Source organism: Sander vitreus, chromosome 14 (assembly GCF_031162955.1).
Source record: "Sander vitreus isolate 19-12246 chromosome 14, sanVit1, whole genome shotgun sequence".
Classification (NCBI taxonomy): Eukaryota; Metazoa; Chordata; class Actinopteri; order Perciformes; family Percidae; genus Sander; species Sander vitreus.
The window spans coordinates 21597003-21611539 of NC_135868.1; the positions used below are offsets into that span (position 1 = coordinate 21597003).

The 14537-nt window shown below is 43.6% G+C and overlaps 1 protein-coding gene across 2 annotated transcripts; it reads right to left on the reverse strand.

Moving 5' to 3' along the window:
- Positions 1-753: 753 nt before the first annotated feature.
- Positions 754-14463, reverse strand: LOC144528500 (E3 ubiquitin-protein ligase ZNRF2-like). 2 transcript variants are annotated; one of them, XM_078267113.1, is made up of 4 exons: positions 13690-14459; positions 12202-12297; positions 3031-3136; positions 754-1711 (listed from the first exon to the last, which is right to left on the reverse strand). In XM_078267113.1, the coding sequence occupies exons 1-4, from the start codon at positions 14015-14017 to the stop codon at positions 1654-1656; spliced, it is 588 nt and encodes a 195-aa protein (XP_078123239.1). In that variant the 5' UTR covers positions 14018-14459; the 3' UTR covers positions 754-1653. The 2 variants fall into 2 exon arrangements, with proteins under 2 accessions (XP_078123239.1, XP_078123240.1); XM_078267114.1 differs by lacking the exon at positions 12202-12297 and having other exon boundaries at positions 13690-14463.
- Positions 14464-14537: the final 74 nt, after the last annotated feature.

Genomic DNA, 14537 nt, shown 5'->3' on the forward strand with positions numbered 1-14537 from the left:
AGACAGACTTGTTTGTTTTTGACTAATGTAAGGTGAATTTCTAAGTTTCCAACATTCCTCCAGTCAATACAATGGCCTTAAAACAAATAAAAAGAGAACTCTCATTTAAACCTCTCTAACCTGTGTGGTTCCAATCTGGATAGAACATGCAATAAGTATATATGATAAAAGTACTTTAAGATGATAATAGTTGTCCTTCAAAATGCTACCTTTTCTTGGAGACAGACTTTCTCATTTGCTGTTATGAAAAATATCTTCTGTGGCACTCACATGACTTTATTAGCAAATATATTCAAAGAAATACAGAGGCGTTATCTCTGCAACACCTTAGGTAAATTAATTAAAAGCTGGCATTTCGGCAGACTGCTCATTTTACAACTAACAGAAACAACACTTGATCCACTTTAACCATGTCCCTGCATGCCCAGTTGAGTCATTACTCCTCTTCACTGCCATCTCTCGGCTGATAGAACAGTAATCAGCTGTCTTGTTTATGATACTAATAGTGGACATTCTTTAATAGAAAATACCATTCCTTTGTACTTTTTTGGGGAAATTTCTCAACTGCAAACGGTCTGTGTAAATTATACTTCCATGGTATAAAAAAAAAGTCTATTTTTAAAACATTTTTTGTTGTTGTTACCTCATTTCACTTCTTCATCTTCCTCTCGTCTGCGGCCACCATATGGTAAAATATCCTCGTTGGGGATGACTTATTTCCATTACATATAAATCAGTATATAAATTACACTCTTACATTAAAATATTTAATAGTTTGTATGCCGTACAGAGACATAAAGACAAAACATGTATTGTTGTGCAATTCATTACAGTTCAAATAGAACGTACAATAACCAAAGGTTCAAAGGTTACAGGAAAACATTCCAGTCTATGACATAGCAGCACATTATGGCACTCCTTAAAGTATGAATCATTATTAGATATGTTTTAGCCTGTCTTTAATTCCACCACTAAACTACACAATCACATTACTGAGGTTCTCAATGGACAAGTGATTGACACAGTATGACTACTTCACATTAGACTATTTGGTCTAGGACACATGATTGTTTAACACAAAAACAATTCCGCCAATTTCACAATAAAATTAAGATCTATTTCCTAACTACCATCAACACTGTAATCATCCCTTAAAGCTGAAAAAAGGCATTTTTAATTCCGAGTGGCTGTTTTTCACATAGCACAACATAGGCCTTCAGCCTTCTGATAAAATCTGAACAATCTCTCAACCTCAATCTCTGCTGAAAAGAGATGGAACTCTCCCACCATGTTGGTTATACAAGTCATGTGCCATAAAACCACACCCTGTTCAGCAAAACAGTTCAGTTCAGATCCCAGGTTGCATGAACCCACTTTAGGCCAGCAGGTGGCATAAGGAACATTCACATATTTTCTGGAGACAAACTGACTCCACCAGTGGTTCTTTGAACATCCCACGACGTCTGGAGAAACATATCTAAAGTACATCTCTATTCCATGATGCAATATGAAAAAAATCCTGTGCACATTAATGTCTTAACAATCCCTGAGGAGCGCTGATGCTCGGCTGGAACAGACAGTGTTGGGATGCGGTCAGGGCACACAGTCGACCACAGTGACGTGCAGTAGACTGAAACTGTACTCCTGCAGCTCCTAGTCGGAGGGATGCTCTGGACACGAGCGATTCACCTCAAACCACTCGTCTATACACCTGAAACAAGAAGAGGAGGAAAACAGGGAGGTTTAAAAATAAGCTGAATTACATTTAACTCCAAATATTTACAATAACAATCTCCTTTTATTTTATAAATGGCCAAAAGATGGCATCTTTTCAAAAAGATGATCATCTTTATCTAATTACCTGGATGGAAATGTGTGTGTGTGTGTGTGTGTGTGTGTGTGTGTGTGTGTGTGTGTGTGTGTTTTTACAGGGTGTTTCATTCACCAACTGATCTAATATTGTGGTCCTGTAATTGGATAAATGATCAAGCATCTATGTGTACATATGGAGCTTCTTGTTCATACACATGATGAAGGTCTTTTAAAACAAAATGTTGAACATTTTGGGAAATGCACTTACAGTATTTGCTTTTTTTTTGCTGAGAGTTAGATGCAAAGATTGATACCACTCTCATATGAGTCTATAGGGCTACCACGAGCGGCAGGTTAGTTTAGCTTACCATAAAGACTGGAAACAGGGAAAAACAGCTAGCCTGGCTCCCTCCAAAGGTAACAAATGTGCCTACCAGCACCTCTAAAGCTCATTAACTAACATGTTGTATCTTGGTTTTTTTTGTTACATTTGGACAGAGCTAGCCGTTTCCTTCCTTGTTTTTAGTCTTTACATGAGCTAAACTTCTCTAATCTTCTCATGTGACTCTCAGCAAAACAGAGAATGTCCATACTTCCCTTAATTGTCAAAACTATTCCTTCATTACTTTGAATAAATAAAGCAATACATATGCTTTATTAGTCAGTTAACACAAGTCAATTTTTACAAATCCAAATTCAAACAAGGCAGTTAAAATGTATCTCTTCGTATCCCTCCTAGATACCACACACATGCATTTTTTATCAGAGGGTCAGCCATAGTAAGTTGCTGCGCCCCTGGAGCAGTTTGGGGGTTCGCTCCAGCTACCAGTCCACACTCCATACTTGGTCCGTACGGGGACTTGAACCGGCCCTTTAGTTCCCAAGCCAAGTAAGTCCCCATGGACTGAGCTACTGCCACCCCAAACTATTAGTAAGCAAGACAGTATGTACAGCATGTATACTTTTTACACTTTTATTCAAGTTGTTCAGGCTCTTACGACACATGTCCGATACCACTCTCATGTTTGTATGCTAAAAATTAAGGTTACCTCTGGAAGTCGGGACTATTTACACTTGGTGCATTTTATGCATTTATCAAACCATTTCCAACCACAATCTATTCATGTGTGTGTGTGTGTGTGTGTGTGTGTGTGTGTGTGTGTGTGTGTGTGTGTGTGTGTGTGTGTGTGTGTGTGTTTGTTTGTGTGTGTTAGTTACCCTTTATGGTAGATACAGAGGCAGGGCAGCCTGGCAATTGTGTCTCCTTGCTCCAGCTCGTCTAAACAGATGGCACATTCCCCAGAGTCTCTGGACAGGATGTCCTCTGAGAAAGACAATACGGACAGAGACTAACTGAGAAAAGTGCTCTGCCTCGCACACCAAACCATGTATCAGATGTTAAGTTCAATCACTGAATCCTGCACAACCATCTGTTTAACTTTAGTACCAGAATGCCTGTTGTTGTCTGTGCCCAGATGAGAACTGGTATCCCTCTACAGTAGTGGATAAATACGCAAACTCCAGTGGGAATCGGTTGTGTTATGTAGAACTTAGTTTCACTTTTTATTATCCTTTTCTTTCTGTAGTTTGATGGTTTGTTATAATAACAGGTATGATGACTTCTTCTTTTGTCTCACATGTTAACGTGCGTATTTAGCTATGACAGGATGTAGTGTCAATACCTGAGGCGAAGGAGTAACTAGGACTGTCTGTTGTTTCTCATGCGCTCATGTCAAAATGAATCCTGCAGGAGAAAGACTGCACTTATGAAAATATTTGCATGGGTTAGGTGAAATATTAAGTGATGATTGTACAGGTTTTACACATCTGTAGCCTGTGATAAGCTAGGACACACTGTGCACTGTCTATGAGCAGCATGTACTGTATATTTATCAGTGACATGCATGCTGCTGCGGGTGTGTGCCAGCTGAAAAACTGTGTGCGCATGTCTCTGCACACTTAAAGATGAGCAATCTAATTTTGTTTGTGTACATGCAACACTGTCAAGCCTGGGATGTCTCTACTTGCAGAAAGTGTGTGTGTTTGCATTTCCTGTGTGTGCACATGTAGGTGTGTGCACTACACAGTTAGTCTGCATGCATATACTGTAGGTGGCTGTGTAAATGTGCAGCTGCATCTCTGCATGCTACACTGTATAACATCTAGTACAGGTGCATTTCTGTGGATAATGAGTTCTTGAAAAAAATATCTATGAATCTTTTATTACAAGACGTTGTGCATTAATACATGATCATCCTCATGATCTAGTTGTAAAAAACAATAGGGTATACAATTGTGACTGAGGAAGGGTAGACAGAGGCAGTGGTGGAATGTAAATAAGTACATTTCTGTACTGTCTTTAAGCACCATTTTGAGCTAGGCTTACTTGTACTTGATTACCTCTACTCTAGGCTACCTTATACTTCTACTCCTTTACATTTATAAAAGGTGCATACCGTACCTTTGACTCCGTCACATTTATTTGAGAGCTATAGTTACCAGTTACCTTGCAAAATTACATAAAAGAAACCTGTGATGATCTTATAAAATATGATTATTGATTAAACTACCCAACAATAAGAGTAGTTCCATGTCAACCATTTACACCATTAAAATGCAGCTTACAAAGTAATGCATTAGAGCACGTCTCGAACTCAAGGCCCGCGGGCCAAATCCGGCCCCTTGCAAATGTTGATCCAGCCCGCCAAGTCGTGAGCCAAACCAAAAACGTTTTTTTCAAACTGCAATTAAGCAACACTCAAAGAAGAATTTGGTAGATTTGCCGACTTTGAGACTTAGAAATTCCCACAGAATCAGAGAGTTTGCATATTCAGGCTGTCGGATGCTACAGGATGCTGGGAGTCAGCTGTGTGGTCGTTATGGTCAGCTCTCTCTCCGCCCTGCTTTGGATGTCTTTTTCCTGTGTGTCTGTGTTTGTTTGTGTTTTGTCTGTGTTTTTCCGTTTGGAGTGCTGGAGGCGTGGTCTGGTGGAAAGTAGGTCAAGGGGCGTGGCTGCTTCAACCATCACCTGCCGATCTTCACAGCTGCAGCTAATCATCCAAATTCAACCCAGCAGTATTTAAACCCGGGCTGATCATCCCCTCCGCGCTAGTTTGTTAACGACAACCCATGTGTTCTTGCTCAGACCTGCTGCTTTCTCCTCTGTGCCTGCATGCTCCCAGCCTCAGTCTCCACTTTGGGGAAAACCTCCAGTGTACTCATCTCTGCCTGTCTCCCTCGTGTCCCGAAACCACCTGGACACTTCCCCGTTGGCTCGCCTCTATCTCAGACCAGCCAGGAGTTTTCCCCGCCCTGACACAATCCACTGTGTAACTCTGAGTACACGTTGTTTAATTAAACCTTTTAAAACTGCTCTATATTGTCTGTGTGATATCTCTGCATTCTGGGTCAGAACTAGCTCCTAACAGAACGAACTGGCCATGGACCCTGCAGAGATTTCACACGTAACAGACGAAGATGGCATCTTTCGTGCCATTAAAAATCAAGGAGCTTTGTTAGGGCAGCACGACCAGTTAATTCACAAATTACTCGAGACCAATCGGCAATTGTTCAATCAAGTGACTCAGCTGTCTGCTCAAATTGCTACTCTGTCTCTTCCCAGTGCACCTAGTGTTTCACCTCACCCCACTCCTCCCTCTGTCTGCTTCCTCAGCCATGGACTCCGCTTCATTCACCCGGGAACCCCCAGCGACACCACCGGAGCCATTCTCTGGAGAACTGAACAAATGCAGAGGTTTCCTGCTCCAATGTGGACTCATTTTTCAACAGAAGCTGTTGGCGTTTGCCTCGGAATCATCTAAGGTACATTACGCACTGGGGTTACTCAGGGGAAAGGCACTAGTGTGGGCAGAAGCTATGTGCTCTAATCAACACCTCACCAGTTTAACCTTTTCTGATTTTTCCCCGCACGGTTGAGAACCGTTTTTGATCACCCAGATTATGTCGGAAACGCCTCCAAGAGACTGTTGGACCTCAGACAGGGTACTGAGAGTGTGGCTGAGTACTCAATTGAGTTTTGGACATTAGCAGCTGATTCCAAATGGAATGATGAGGCACTACAGGGAGTTTTTGTGCACGGTTTGAACCCTTCAGTTAAAGATGAGCTTGCTCTTCGCGATGAACCCAGTAACCTGCACAGTCTTGTTTCTCTAGCCATTAAGATCGACAACAGGCTCCGGGAGAGGAGCGGACACACACACATGTTCCGGTTCGGGCGTCCAAGGCATCAAAGTCCTGTTCCTCATCTCCCCGTCGAGAGCTCTCTGCAGCACCGGTCCCCACTACGAGGGATGAGGAGGAACGCATGCAATTGGGTTGGGCTCGGTTACCCCCAGCTGAACGCTTGGGACGCCGAAAGGCAGGTGAGTGCCTGTACTGTGGAAACCCCTCCCATTACCTCGCTAGTTATCCTGTACGCCCAAAAGAAGAGGCTCGTTAGTGAGAGTGGGTACACTAGCGAGCCCAGTTCCTGAAGTTGAACCCACATCCCCTCGTTTATCTCTCCCTGCAACTCTCCAATTTGGTTCACTACCACTGTCACCCCTTATTGATTCGGGGCAGAGGATAATTTCATTGACTCTAATCTGGTTAAGCAGGCTAACATTCCCCTCGAATCACTCCCATCCCCTATCAATGTGGCGACCATTGACAGTCAGTTACTGGCAAAGGTAACTCAGCAAACAGTCCCAGTAACTCTCGTTCTTTCCGGTAACCACCGAGAGGAGATTATCTTCAAGGTTGTGGCAGCATCGTTCTCTCCTCTCATTCTCGGTTTTCCCTGGCACAGGTTACACAATCCTCAAATAGACTGGCAACACAAGACTATAAACAGTTGGAGCAGTTTCTGTCATGCCACATGTCTCGGTTCAGCTATTCCTCCCAAAATTGTAACACCGACTGCATCTGCGAAACTGCTTGATTTGTCATTGGTCCCCAAAAAATATCTGGATTTAGCAAGGAAAAGGCTTTATCTTTGCCACCTCACAGACCCTATGATTGTGCTATTGAGTTGTTTCCAGGAGCCCCCTTGCCTTCAAGCCGCCTCAACAACCTGTCCAGGCCTGAAAGAGAGGCGATCGAGAAATATATCGGTGATTCACTGGCTGCAGGTATTATTCGCCCATCAACGTCTCCTGTGGGGGCGGGTTTCTTCTTTGTGGACAAGGACAAGACACTATGCCCCTGTATTAATTTTCGCGGATTGAACAATATTACATTGAAAAATAAATACCCATTGCCACTCAAACTCTGCTTTTGAACCCCTTGAGGGTGCCACGATTTTCTCAAAACTGGACCTGCGCAATGCCTACCACCTCGTCAGGATTCGGCAAGGGGATGAGGGGAAAACGGCCTCTAATACACCGCTTGGACACTTTGAATACCTGGTAACGCCGTTTGGACTTACAAATGCACCAGCAGTATTCCAAACGATGGTGCATGATGTTTTGAGAGACATGTTAAATCGGTTTGTGTTCGTCTACCAGGACGACGTTTAGATTTTTTTTCTAAGTCCCTTCAGGAAGATGTCTCCCATGTCCGTCTAGTCCTTAAACCCCTCTTGGAGAACAAGCTTTTTGAAAAAAGTGGAAAAATGTGAATTCCATCGTGAGTCAGTTCCTTTCCTGGGGTTCATCATAGAGAAGGGACAGGTTTCTGCAGATCCTGAAAAAATTAAAGCAGTAACTGAATGGCCCATACCTCAGACTCGCAAACAGTTGCAACGTTTCCTGGGTTTTGCTAATTTTTACAGGAGATTTATCCAGGGTTTTAATGGGGTAGTAGCTCCCCTCACCAAGCTCACTTCCCCTAAAGTCCCATTTGTGTGGTCTCCTGAAGCAGACCAAGCCATCAGTACCCTGCAAGAACTGTTTTCCACCTCCCCAGTGCTCATTCACCCAGACACATCATTGCCTTTTTATTGTGGAAGTGGATGCGTCAGATTCAGGTGTTGGAACTGTTCTCTCACAACGCTCCCCCACGGACCAAAAGCTCCATCCTTGTGCCTTTTTCTCCAAAAAATTATCACCAGCAGAGAGACACTACGATGTGGGGAACCGGGAGTTGCTGGTCGTGAAACTGGCATTGGAGGAATGGAGACATTGGCTGGACGGGGCGGAGCAGCCTTTTGTGGTTTGGACCGACCACAAAAACCTGGCCTTTATTCAGTCATCTAAAAGACTAAACTCCCGCCAAGCCAGATGGTCCATCTTCTTCAGCAGGTTTAACTTTACTCTTACTTACCGTCCTGGCTCTCGCAATGTAAAACCTGATGCTTTGTCCCGCCAGTTCTCGGTCTCTGAAGAGTCCAGTGAGCCTGAATCCATTCTGCCATCTACCTGCGTCGTGGCCACAGTCCGTTGGGAAATCGAATCCCTCGTCAAGTCGGCCCAAGAATCGGACCCTGGACCAGCAGATGGACCACCTGGCCGGCTCATGTCCCTGTCTGTGCGGTCTGAAGTGCTGCAGTGGGTCCATTCTTCCCGTTTCGCCTGTCATCCAGGGATGCAACGTACCCTAACGTTGCTCAAAAGACATTTTTACGTGGCAGCATGTACCACCTGTGCCCGAGGAAAATCCTCCCACCAGTCTCCCTCGGGTTTACTGCAGCCTCTGCCGGTTCCAAGTCGTCCCTGGTCCCACATAGCCCTGGACTTTGTCTCCGGTCTCCCTGTGTCTGAAGGTAATGATACAATACTCACCATTGTGGACATATTTTCTGAATCTGCTCACTATGTAGCATTACCGACTGCCAGTGAGGCAGCGGACCTCTTAGTCTTACATGTATTCCGTCCCCATGGAATACCTGTAGACATTGTTTCTGACAGAGGCCCACAGTTCATTTCTCAAGTCTGGAAATATTTTTGTTCTGCTCTTGGTGTGACTGCCAGACTGAGAGAGCCAACCAGGACCTGGAAGCGTCTCTTCGCTGCGTGGCGGCTCAGCATCCATCTTCTTGGGCGAAACACCTTCCCTGGATCGAGTATGCCCATAATTCCCTGACCACCTCTGCCACCGGCCTATCCCCCTTCGAGGCGTCGCTGGGGTATCAACCTCCTCTGTTTCCTGATCAAGAAAAAGAGTTGGATGTCCCCTCAGTTCAGGAGAACTTGCGTCGCTGTCATCAGGTTTGGCGCGACGCCCGTGAGGCGTTGCTCAGGACTGCGGAGCAGAACAAGAGTTCGGCAGATCGGCGCAGGATCCCAGCTCCCCAGTACCAACCTGGACAACAGGTGTGGCTTTCCTCCACGAACATTCCCCTGCGGATCGAATCACACAAGTTGGCACCTCGGTTTCTGGGTCCATTCATTATTGATTTGATTATCAATCCCTTTGCTGTGCGGCTAAAGTTGCCGCAGACTATGAGGTGTCATCCCACCTTCCATGTGTCGCAACTGAAACCTGTCTCGTCCAGTCCTGTGCCCGCCTGTGGATCCTCCACCTCCTGTACGCATGATTGACGACCACCCAGCCTACACTGTCCAAAGGCTTTTGGATGTTCGGCGGCGGGGTAGGGGGCTCCAGTATCTTGTCAACTGGGAGGGTTATGGACCAGAGGAACGTTCTTGGATCCCCAGGAGTTTTATTTTGGATCCGCAACTAGTGACAGACTTCCATTGAGCTCACCCTGACAAGCCGAGGCATTCACTGTGACCGGTTCCAGGGGTACTTTCGGCTCAACAGGGAGCAATTTGACAGTCTGCTGACGAGAGTCGGGCCTACGATTTCCCGGATGCGAACAACATTCCGAAAGCCCATTTCTACAACGGAGCGTCTGGCTATTTGTCTCTCCCTGACGTGTGGCTCCAGACAAGACAGTATGGAAAAGTACTTCCAAGTCTGCCCCTGCACCACTTTTGTCTCCTCTCCTTTATGTACCTGTCCCTTAGGTTCTTCCACCTTTTCTTACTCTTCCTCTAAATAGATGAAGACGTGTGGATTATTTTCATTTCTAAATAAAATGTTGCATTTCAACACTGTCATTGCATGTTTATATACTTAAGTAAGAGGTCTGCAGTCATTGGAGTTGGGTATAATAAAGCTAAGATATGAGCCTACATTCATACATGCATCATTCATTCTCTGGAAAACACTGTTTAATGCATATGTGCAATTAATTCCTCCAAAACTGGAGCTTACATATTTGGAAATGGGTAGTTATTCTGTGTAAAGGCCATATACCTACCTATATGTGAACTTCAATGAAAATGAACATGACTTGTGTCAATCAGTCCAAACATATTTTACATCATATAAACATACAAATACAATATTATTGTGTAATAACAGAGTGTAAATTGTAATTTCCCCATTGGGGCTCAAAGAGTATAAATTATAATTTTTTTTTTTTATAAAAAAATACAAATATCCTACAAATACCTGTATGGAGCTGTATAATCAACTTGGTATTTGGTTTTCGCAGCTCACAACAGTAGGCTACAGTTCTTCTCAGTTACTTTGGCGCATTTCTCAGATCAGAGATGACAATGTGTAACTTTGTCACATAGGGAATAGTGCTCCCTTTCATGTGCATTGTTCATTAGACTATACTTACAGAGTGAACTGTTAAATATGGACAGCAACACAAAGCAGTTTCACTATCTTGGTATAAACAATGGCGGAAGGACTTGTCAGTTTGATTCATAAATACTTGCTTTGGACACATTCATTGGTACTTGCTTTGGACACAAACAAAAGATTTCCAGCAAGATACACGATTTTTCAGGTCAGTCACTATGCGGTGCAGTTTACACCAATTGTTTTAAGAAATGCACTCACTGTTGCGCAAATGCAATTATGATTTGACAAATGCACCAAAGTAAAAAATGTAACAGGATTCTATTTCAGTGGAGACATATATGTTGATTTCACATAGCTAAAACAAACCTGAATGATTTTAATTAAGAGGCTAGTAATAATCTACACAGCTGGCATGCCTATTATGGTGAAATATGCTTCCACAGCATAGTTTTGCGTCCGAGGTCTCTGTACGACCTCGAACTTGTGCCGTAGCCTATACAGCTCTGGGAGATCGCTGACGGCCAAAATCAACCTCTCGTCCATGTTCCGTTTGTGGATCCACGTGTATTCTGTGTTTTTGTTGTTTTTTTCAGACACTTGAATGCATGCCACGGTCAAAGTTGAACCATGTTGAACTTTGACCGCGGCACGCGCAAGAGCGGCCAGCCGCAAAATGCCGCTTGCGCTGCGCTTTGCTCAGCGCAGCGGCAGACCAGTTCTTGCGCGCGCAAGCCATTGACAATAATGGTTTTCATAGCGCAGCGCAGCCGTTTGCGCGTACAATGTGAATGGCCCTTCAGTCTCCACTTTGGGAAAACCTCCAGTGTACTCATCTCTGCCTGTCTCCCTCGTGTCCCAAAACCACCTGGACTCTTTCCCGTCGGCTCGCCTCTATCTCAGACCAGCCAGGAGTTTTCCCTGTCCTGACACAATCCACTGTGTAACTCTGAGTACACGTTGTTTAATTAAACCTTTTAAAACTGCTCTACATTGTCTGTGTGATATCTCTGCGTTGTGGGTCAGAACTAGCTCCTAACAGTGGTAGCTTGCTTTTAAAAAAGGTAATCATTGTTTTGCTTTTTTGCTGACTTCTTTAGGGCTTTATGTCGACCAAACTGTAAGTGAGAAGACTATATGAGACATGCAATAAAGTCACAAATATTTAATTTTTCCCTTAAATAAAAGCATGTCAATAAACTATACATGTCTGGCCCTTGATGTGATTCTCATTCCCCAGTGTGGCCCTCAGTGAAGTTGAGTTTGACACCCCTGCATTAGAGGTAATATTCAAGTATGATAATATATTGAATGTTACATTGGTTTCCAAAATGGGGGTCAGGACCCTCCAAGGGGTCCTCAGATAAATATGAGGAGTCACGGAATGTTTACATGGATATAAAAAATTAAAAAAAAAGATTACATGTTACACAACATTCTGTTCACTTTTTGCTATTTGTCAATGTTCTTTGCTGGTTTCATGTCAGATAATGGCTGCTTTTACCTTTTCAGGGCTTTGTAAAGCTTTCAAATGAAACAATCTATAAAAATCCATTATTCTGCATAAGGAATACTTGTATGCATGACTTGTACTTGTAATGGGATATTTTCACATTGTGGTACTGTGAGTTTGATTTGAGTAAAGGATCTGAATGCTGGCCATTTTTAGTCTGGTCCCAGCCCTTTGATGCACATCATGTCATTGTTCAGTTCTTTTGCATGCCTATTTTAAACAGAAATTAATAATTAAAACTGAAGAATTACAGATGGTAGCTGTGGCCAAAAACTAATACCAAATCCTTTGACTTTAAGAATCACCCATGGCCTCTTGCACCTTTACTTTTAGTTTCTTACTGTTGTAGGTGAGGCGTGTTTTGCTGAAACACATGAGCAGGTGCTTCTCTATTTCATCTGATGCCATAAACTTGGAGCAAACAGGACAGTGGAAGCCTGTGGAGGAAAACACAAAGACGACAAGAACATAAGGACCCAGATGTGCCAACGTCCCTCTCATAACTTATTTATTGACATTTATTTCATTTTTTAATGTACACAACAGAGGGCGTGGGACAGTTTGCATGAGCTTGATCTTAAACAGACCTGCATGACATAACACCTCCATGCACTTGCTTAGCTCAAATCATTCAATCACATGATAAGCAGAGGTTATCGATGTGGTGATTAATGATTAGACTTCCTCATCAGGGAAATTACCATTGCCGGTAATTAGGAGGGGAGACAAAACTTCAGATGTAGTTTTATTGACCACGTTATGAAAGATACAAAAATTGAAGCATTTACAAAAACTCCAACAACAATAAGGATTCAGGAAACACTGTCAAATGTTAAATGTTTTGTTAAGAAGCATTTGTTTTGCAGTGACATGGCTGTTAGAGCGCCATAAAGGTCCTGTTACAGTATATGAGTGTCTTGTTTTGTTGGGACCTGGAAAAACCCACCAGTTGAGAAACAGCTAGACTTGCAGATTCAGGAAGTATAAATATTTGTGTGTGTGTGTGTGTGTGTGTGTGTGTGTGTGTGTGTGTGTGTGTGCGTGCGTGCGTGCGTGCGTGCGTGCGTGCGTGTGTGTCAGGCAATGTGTAACCAGCAGGAAGCTCATTTTTTTATCTGCTGACCTACATAATGCACTCTTCCCTCTCAGCCGGAGTGAAAAACTGGCCTGTTCTACAAGACAGAGGAGGGGCAAAGGAAGAGAGACGTACTGCAGTACAGTACAGCTGTGCCACCTGTGGCACTGGCTGCAATATAAGTGCAGAAGTGTTAAACAAAGGGCTCAGACATCAGACTGCTATTACCATATGCCCGGTATCATATGTCAAATGGAAAAAGCGACTTTGACAGCAACTGTAATGGATATAGCTTATTATATATTGTAGGAGTATCATAAACATATCCTACATGAACTAACATGTTGACTCTAAACTCATACGGAGTGCCACAGTATTAGAACCGGAAAAAGTAGTTATGCCAAATGAGATGGAAAAAATGGTCCTTGGGTAAGATAAGAACAATAGCCTATAGTGTACAAAAATAACAAACACACTATTTATAGACACACACTAAAGATAGACGTTACTTGAATCTATCTTTTGTAATAAAATATTTAAAAAAAAAATAGATTCAAGTAAAAATAATGCTCCATGATGTATCTGCTCACTACAGTGTAACACAGACAATGTGTACTTCAGGAACAATCCGGAGATTAAAAAGTATCATTCGCACTGACCGATAACACATTCCTGTTATGTGACTGCCCTCTTTACAGAAGTTTTATGAAGTAACTGTTATGAATGTGTAGTAACCCATGCCTTACAATCTTACCTCCCAGCAGGCGAGGGGACAGGTGAGCCGGTAGGGATCCTATAAGCAACCTGTGGCCCTCAGGAGGCCGCTCGCTCTCCTCGTCACCATCCGTGCCATCGAGGCTCTGATTGAGTCCGTGCGACCCTGACCTGCCACCGGCCGGGATACTGCGCCCGGAGCTGGTTGGCCCTCCACCTGTGTAACGGATCCGGGGTCCATCTGGTCCATTTGTGTACCTAAACCCCGCAATCCTTTCTCCTCCGCTGGAGTTACCAGATGGGAGATCAGAGCTGGAATAAGCCCGAGTTCTGCCATCAAATACTGGGCTGCTCTGTTTGGCCCCCATGCTGTCTCGGGCTTCCCTCCTCAGCTTTTCTGTGCGCTTTAAAGTTTTTAGCCACGACACATGGTTACAGTGAAATCTGAAGAACTGACAGCAACAAAGGAAATCAAGCCAAGCACGTGAACAACAACAAAGGCGAGGCGATCCAACATCTTAAAGTTTCATGGTGCGCCCTGTGCGTAAATTGCGCATTCGCTGACGCATAATTTAATTTCCAAATGGTTGTTTTTTCTTTTTCTTGGCAGAGCCCTTCCCTTTTTTTCAACAATGGAAAAATTAAAAGGATAAAATCGCTTCAGATAAATGTCTTCAGTTGCTCCACTTCAGACGAGGACATGAGTGCAAGTGTTGACCCACTGCTCGTCTGGTTCAAGTTTGTTTTTGTGCTCAACTGTGGCCGTCTGGAAAGAAAAATAAAAGCAGGGATTGCCCTCCTCCCCCCCTGTGAGACAGCTCCGTCAAGCTACCCAACGTTCACCAGAATAACATAAATCGCCTTCAAAGTAAAAGCGGTAAACACATG

Excerpts from the sequence above, each read along its gene's own strand:
- LOC144528500 (XM_078267113.1), bottom strand. The coding sequence starts at position 14,017 with ATGGGGGCCAAACAGAGCAGCCCAGTATTTGATGGCAGAACTCGGGCT. Across the intron at positions 12,298-13,689 it reads GTCCCCTCGCCTGCTGGGAG|GCTTCCACTGTCCTGTTTGC; the intron begins GTAAGATTGTAA and ends TTTCCTCCACAG. Across the intron at positions 1,712-3,030 it reads CTCTGTATCTACCATAAAGG|GTGTATAGACGAGTGGTTTG; the intron begins GTAACTAACACA and ends TTCTTGTTTCAG.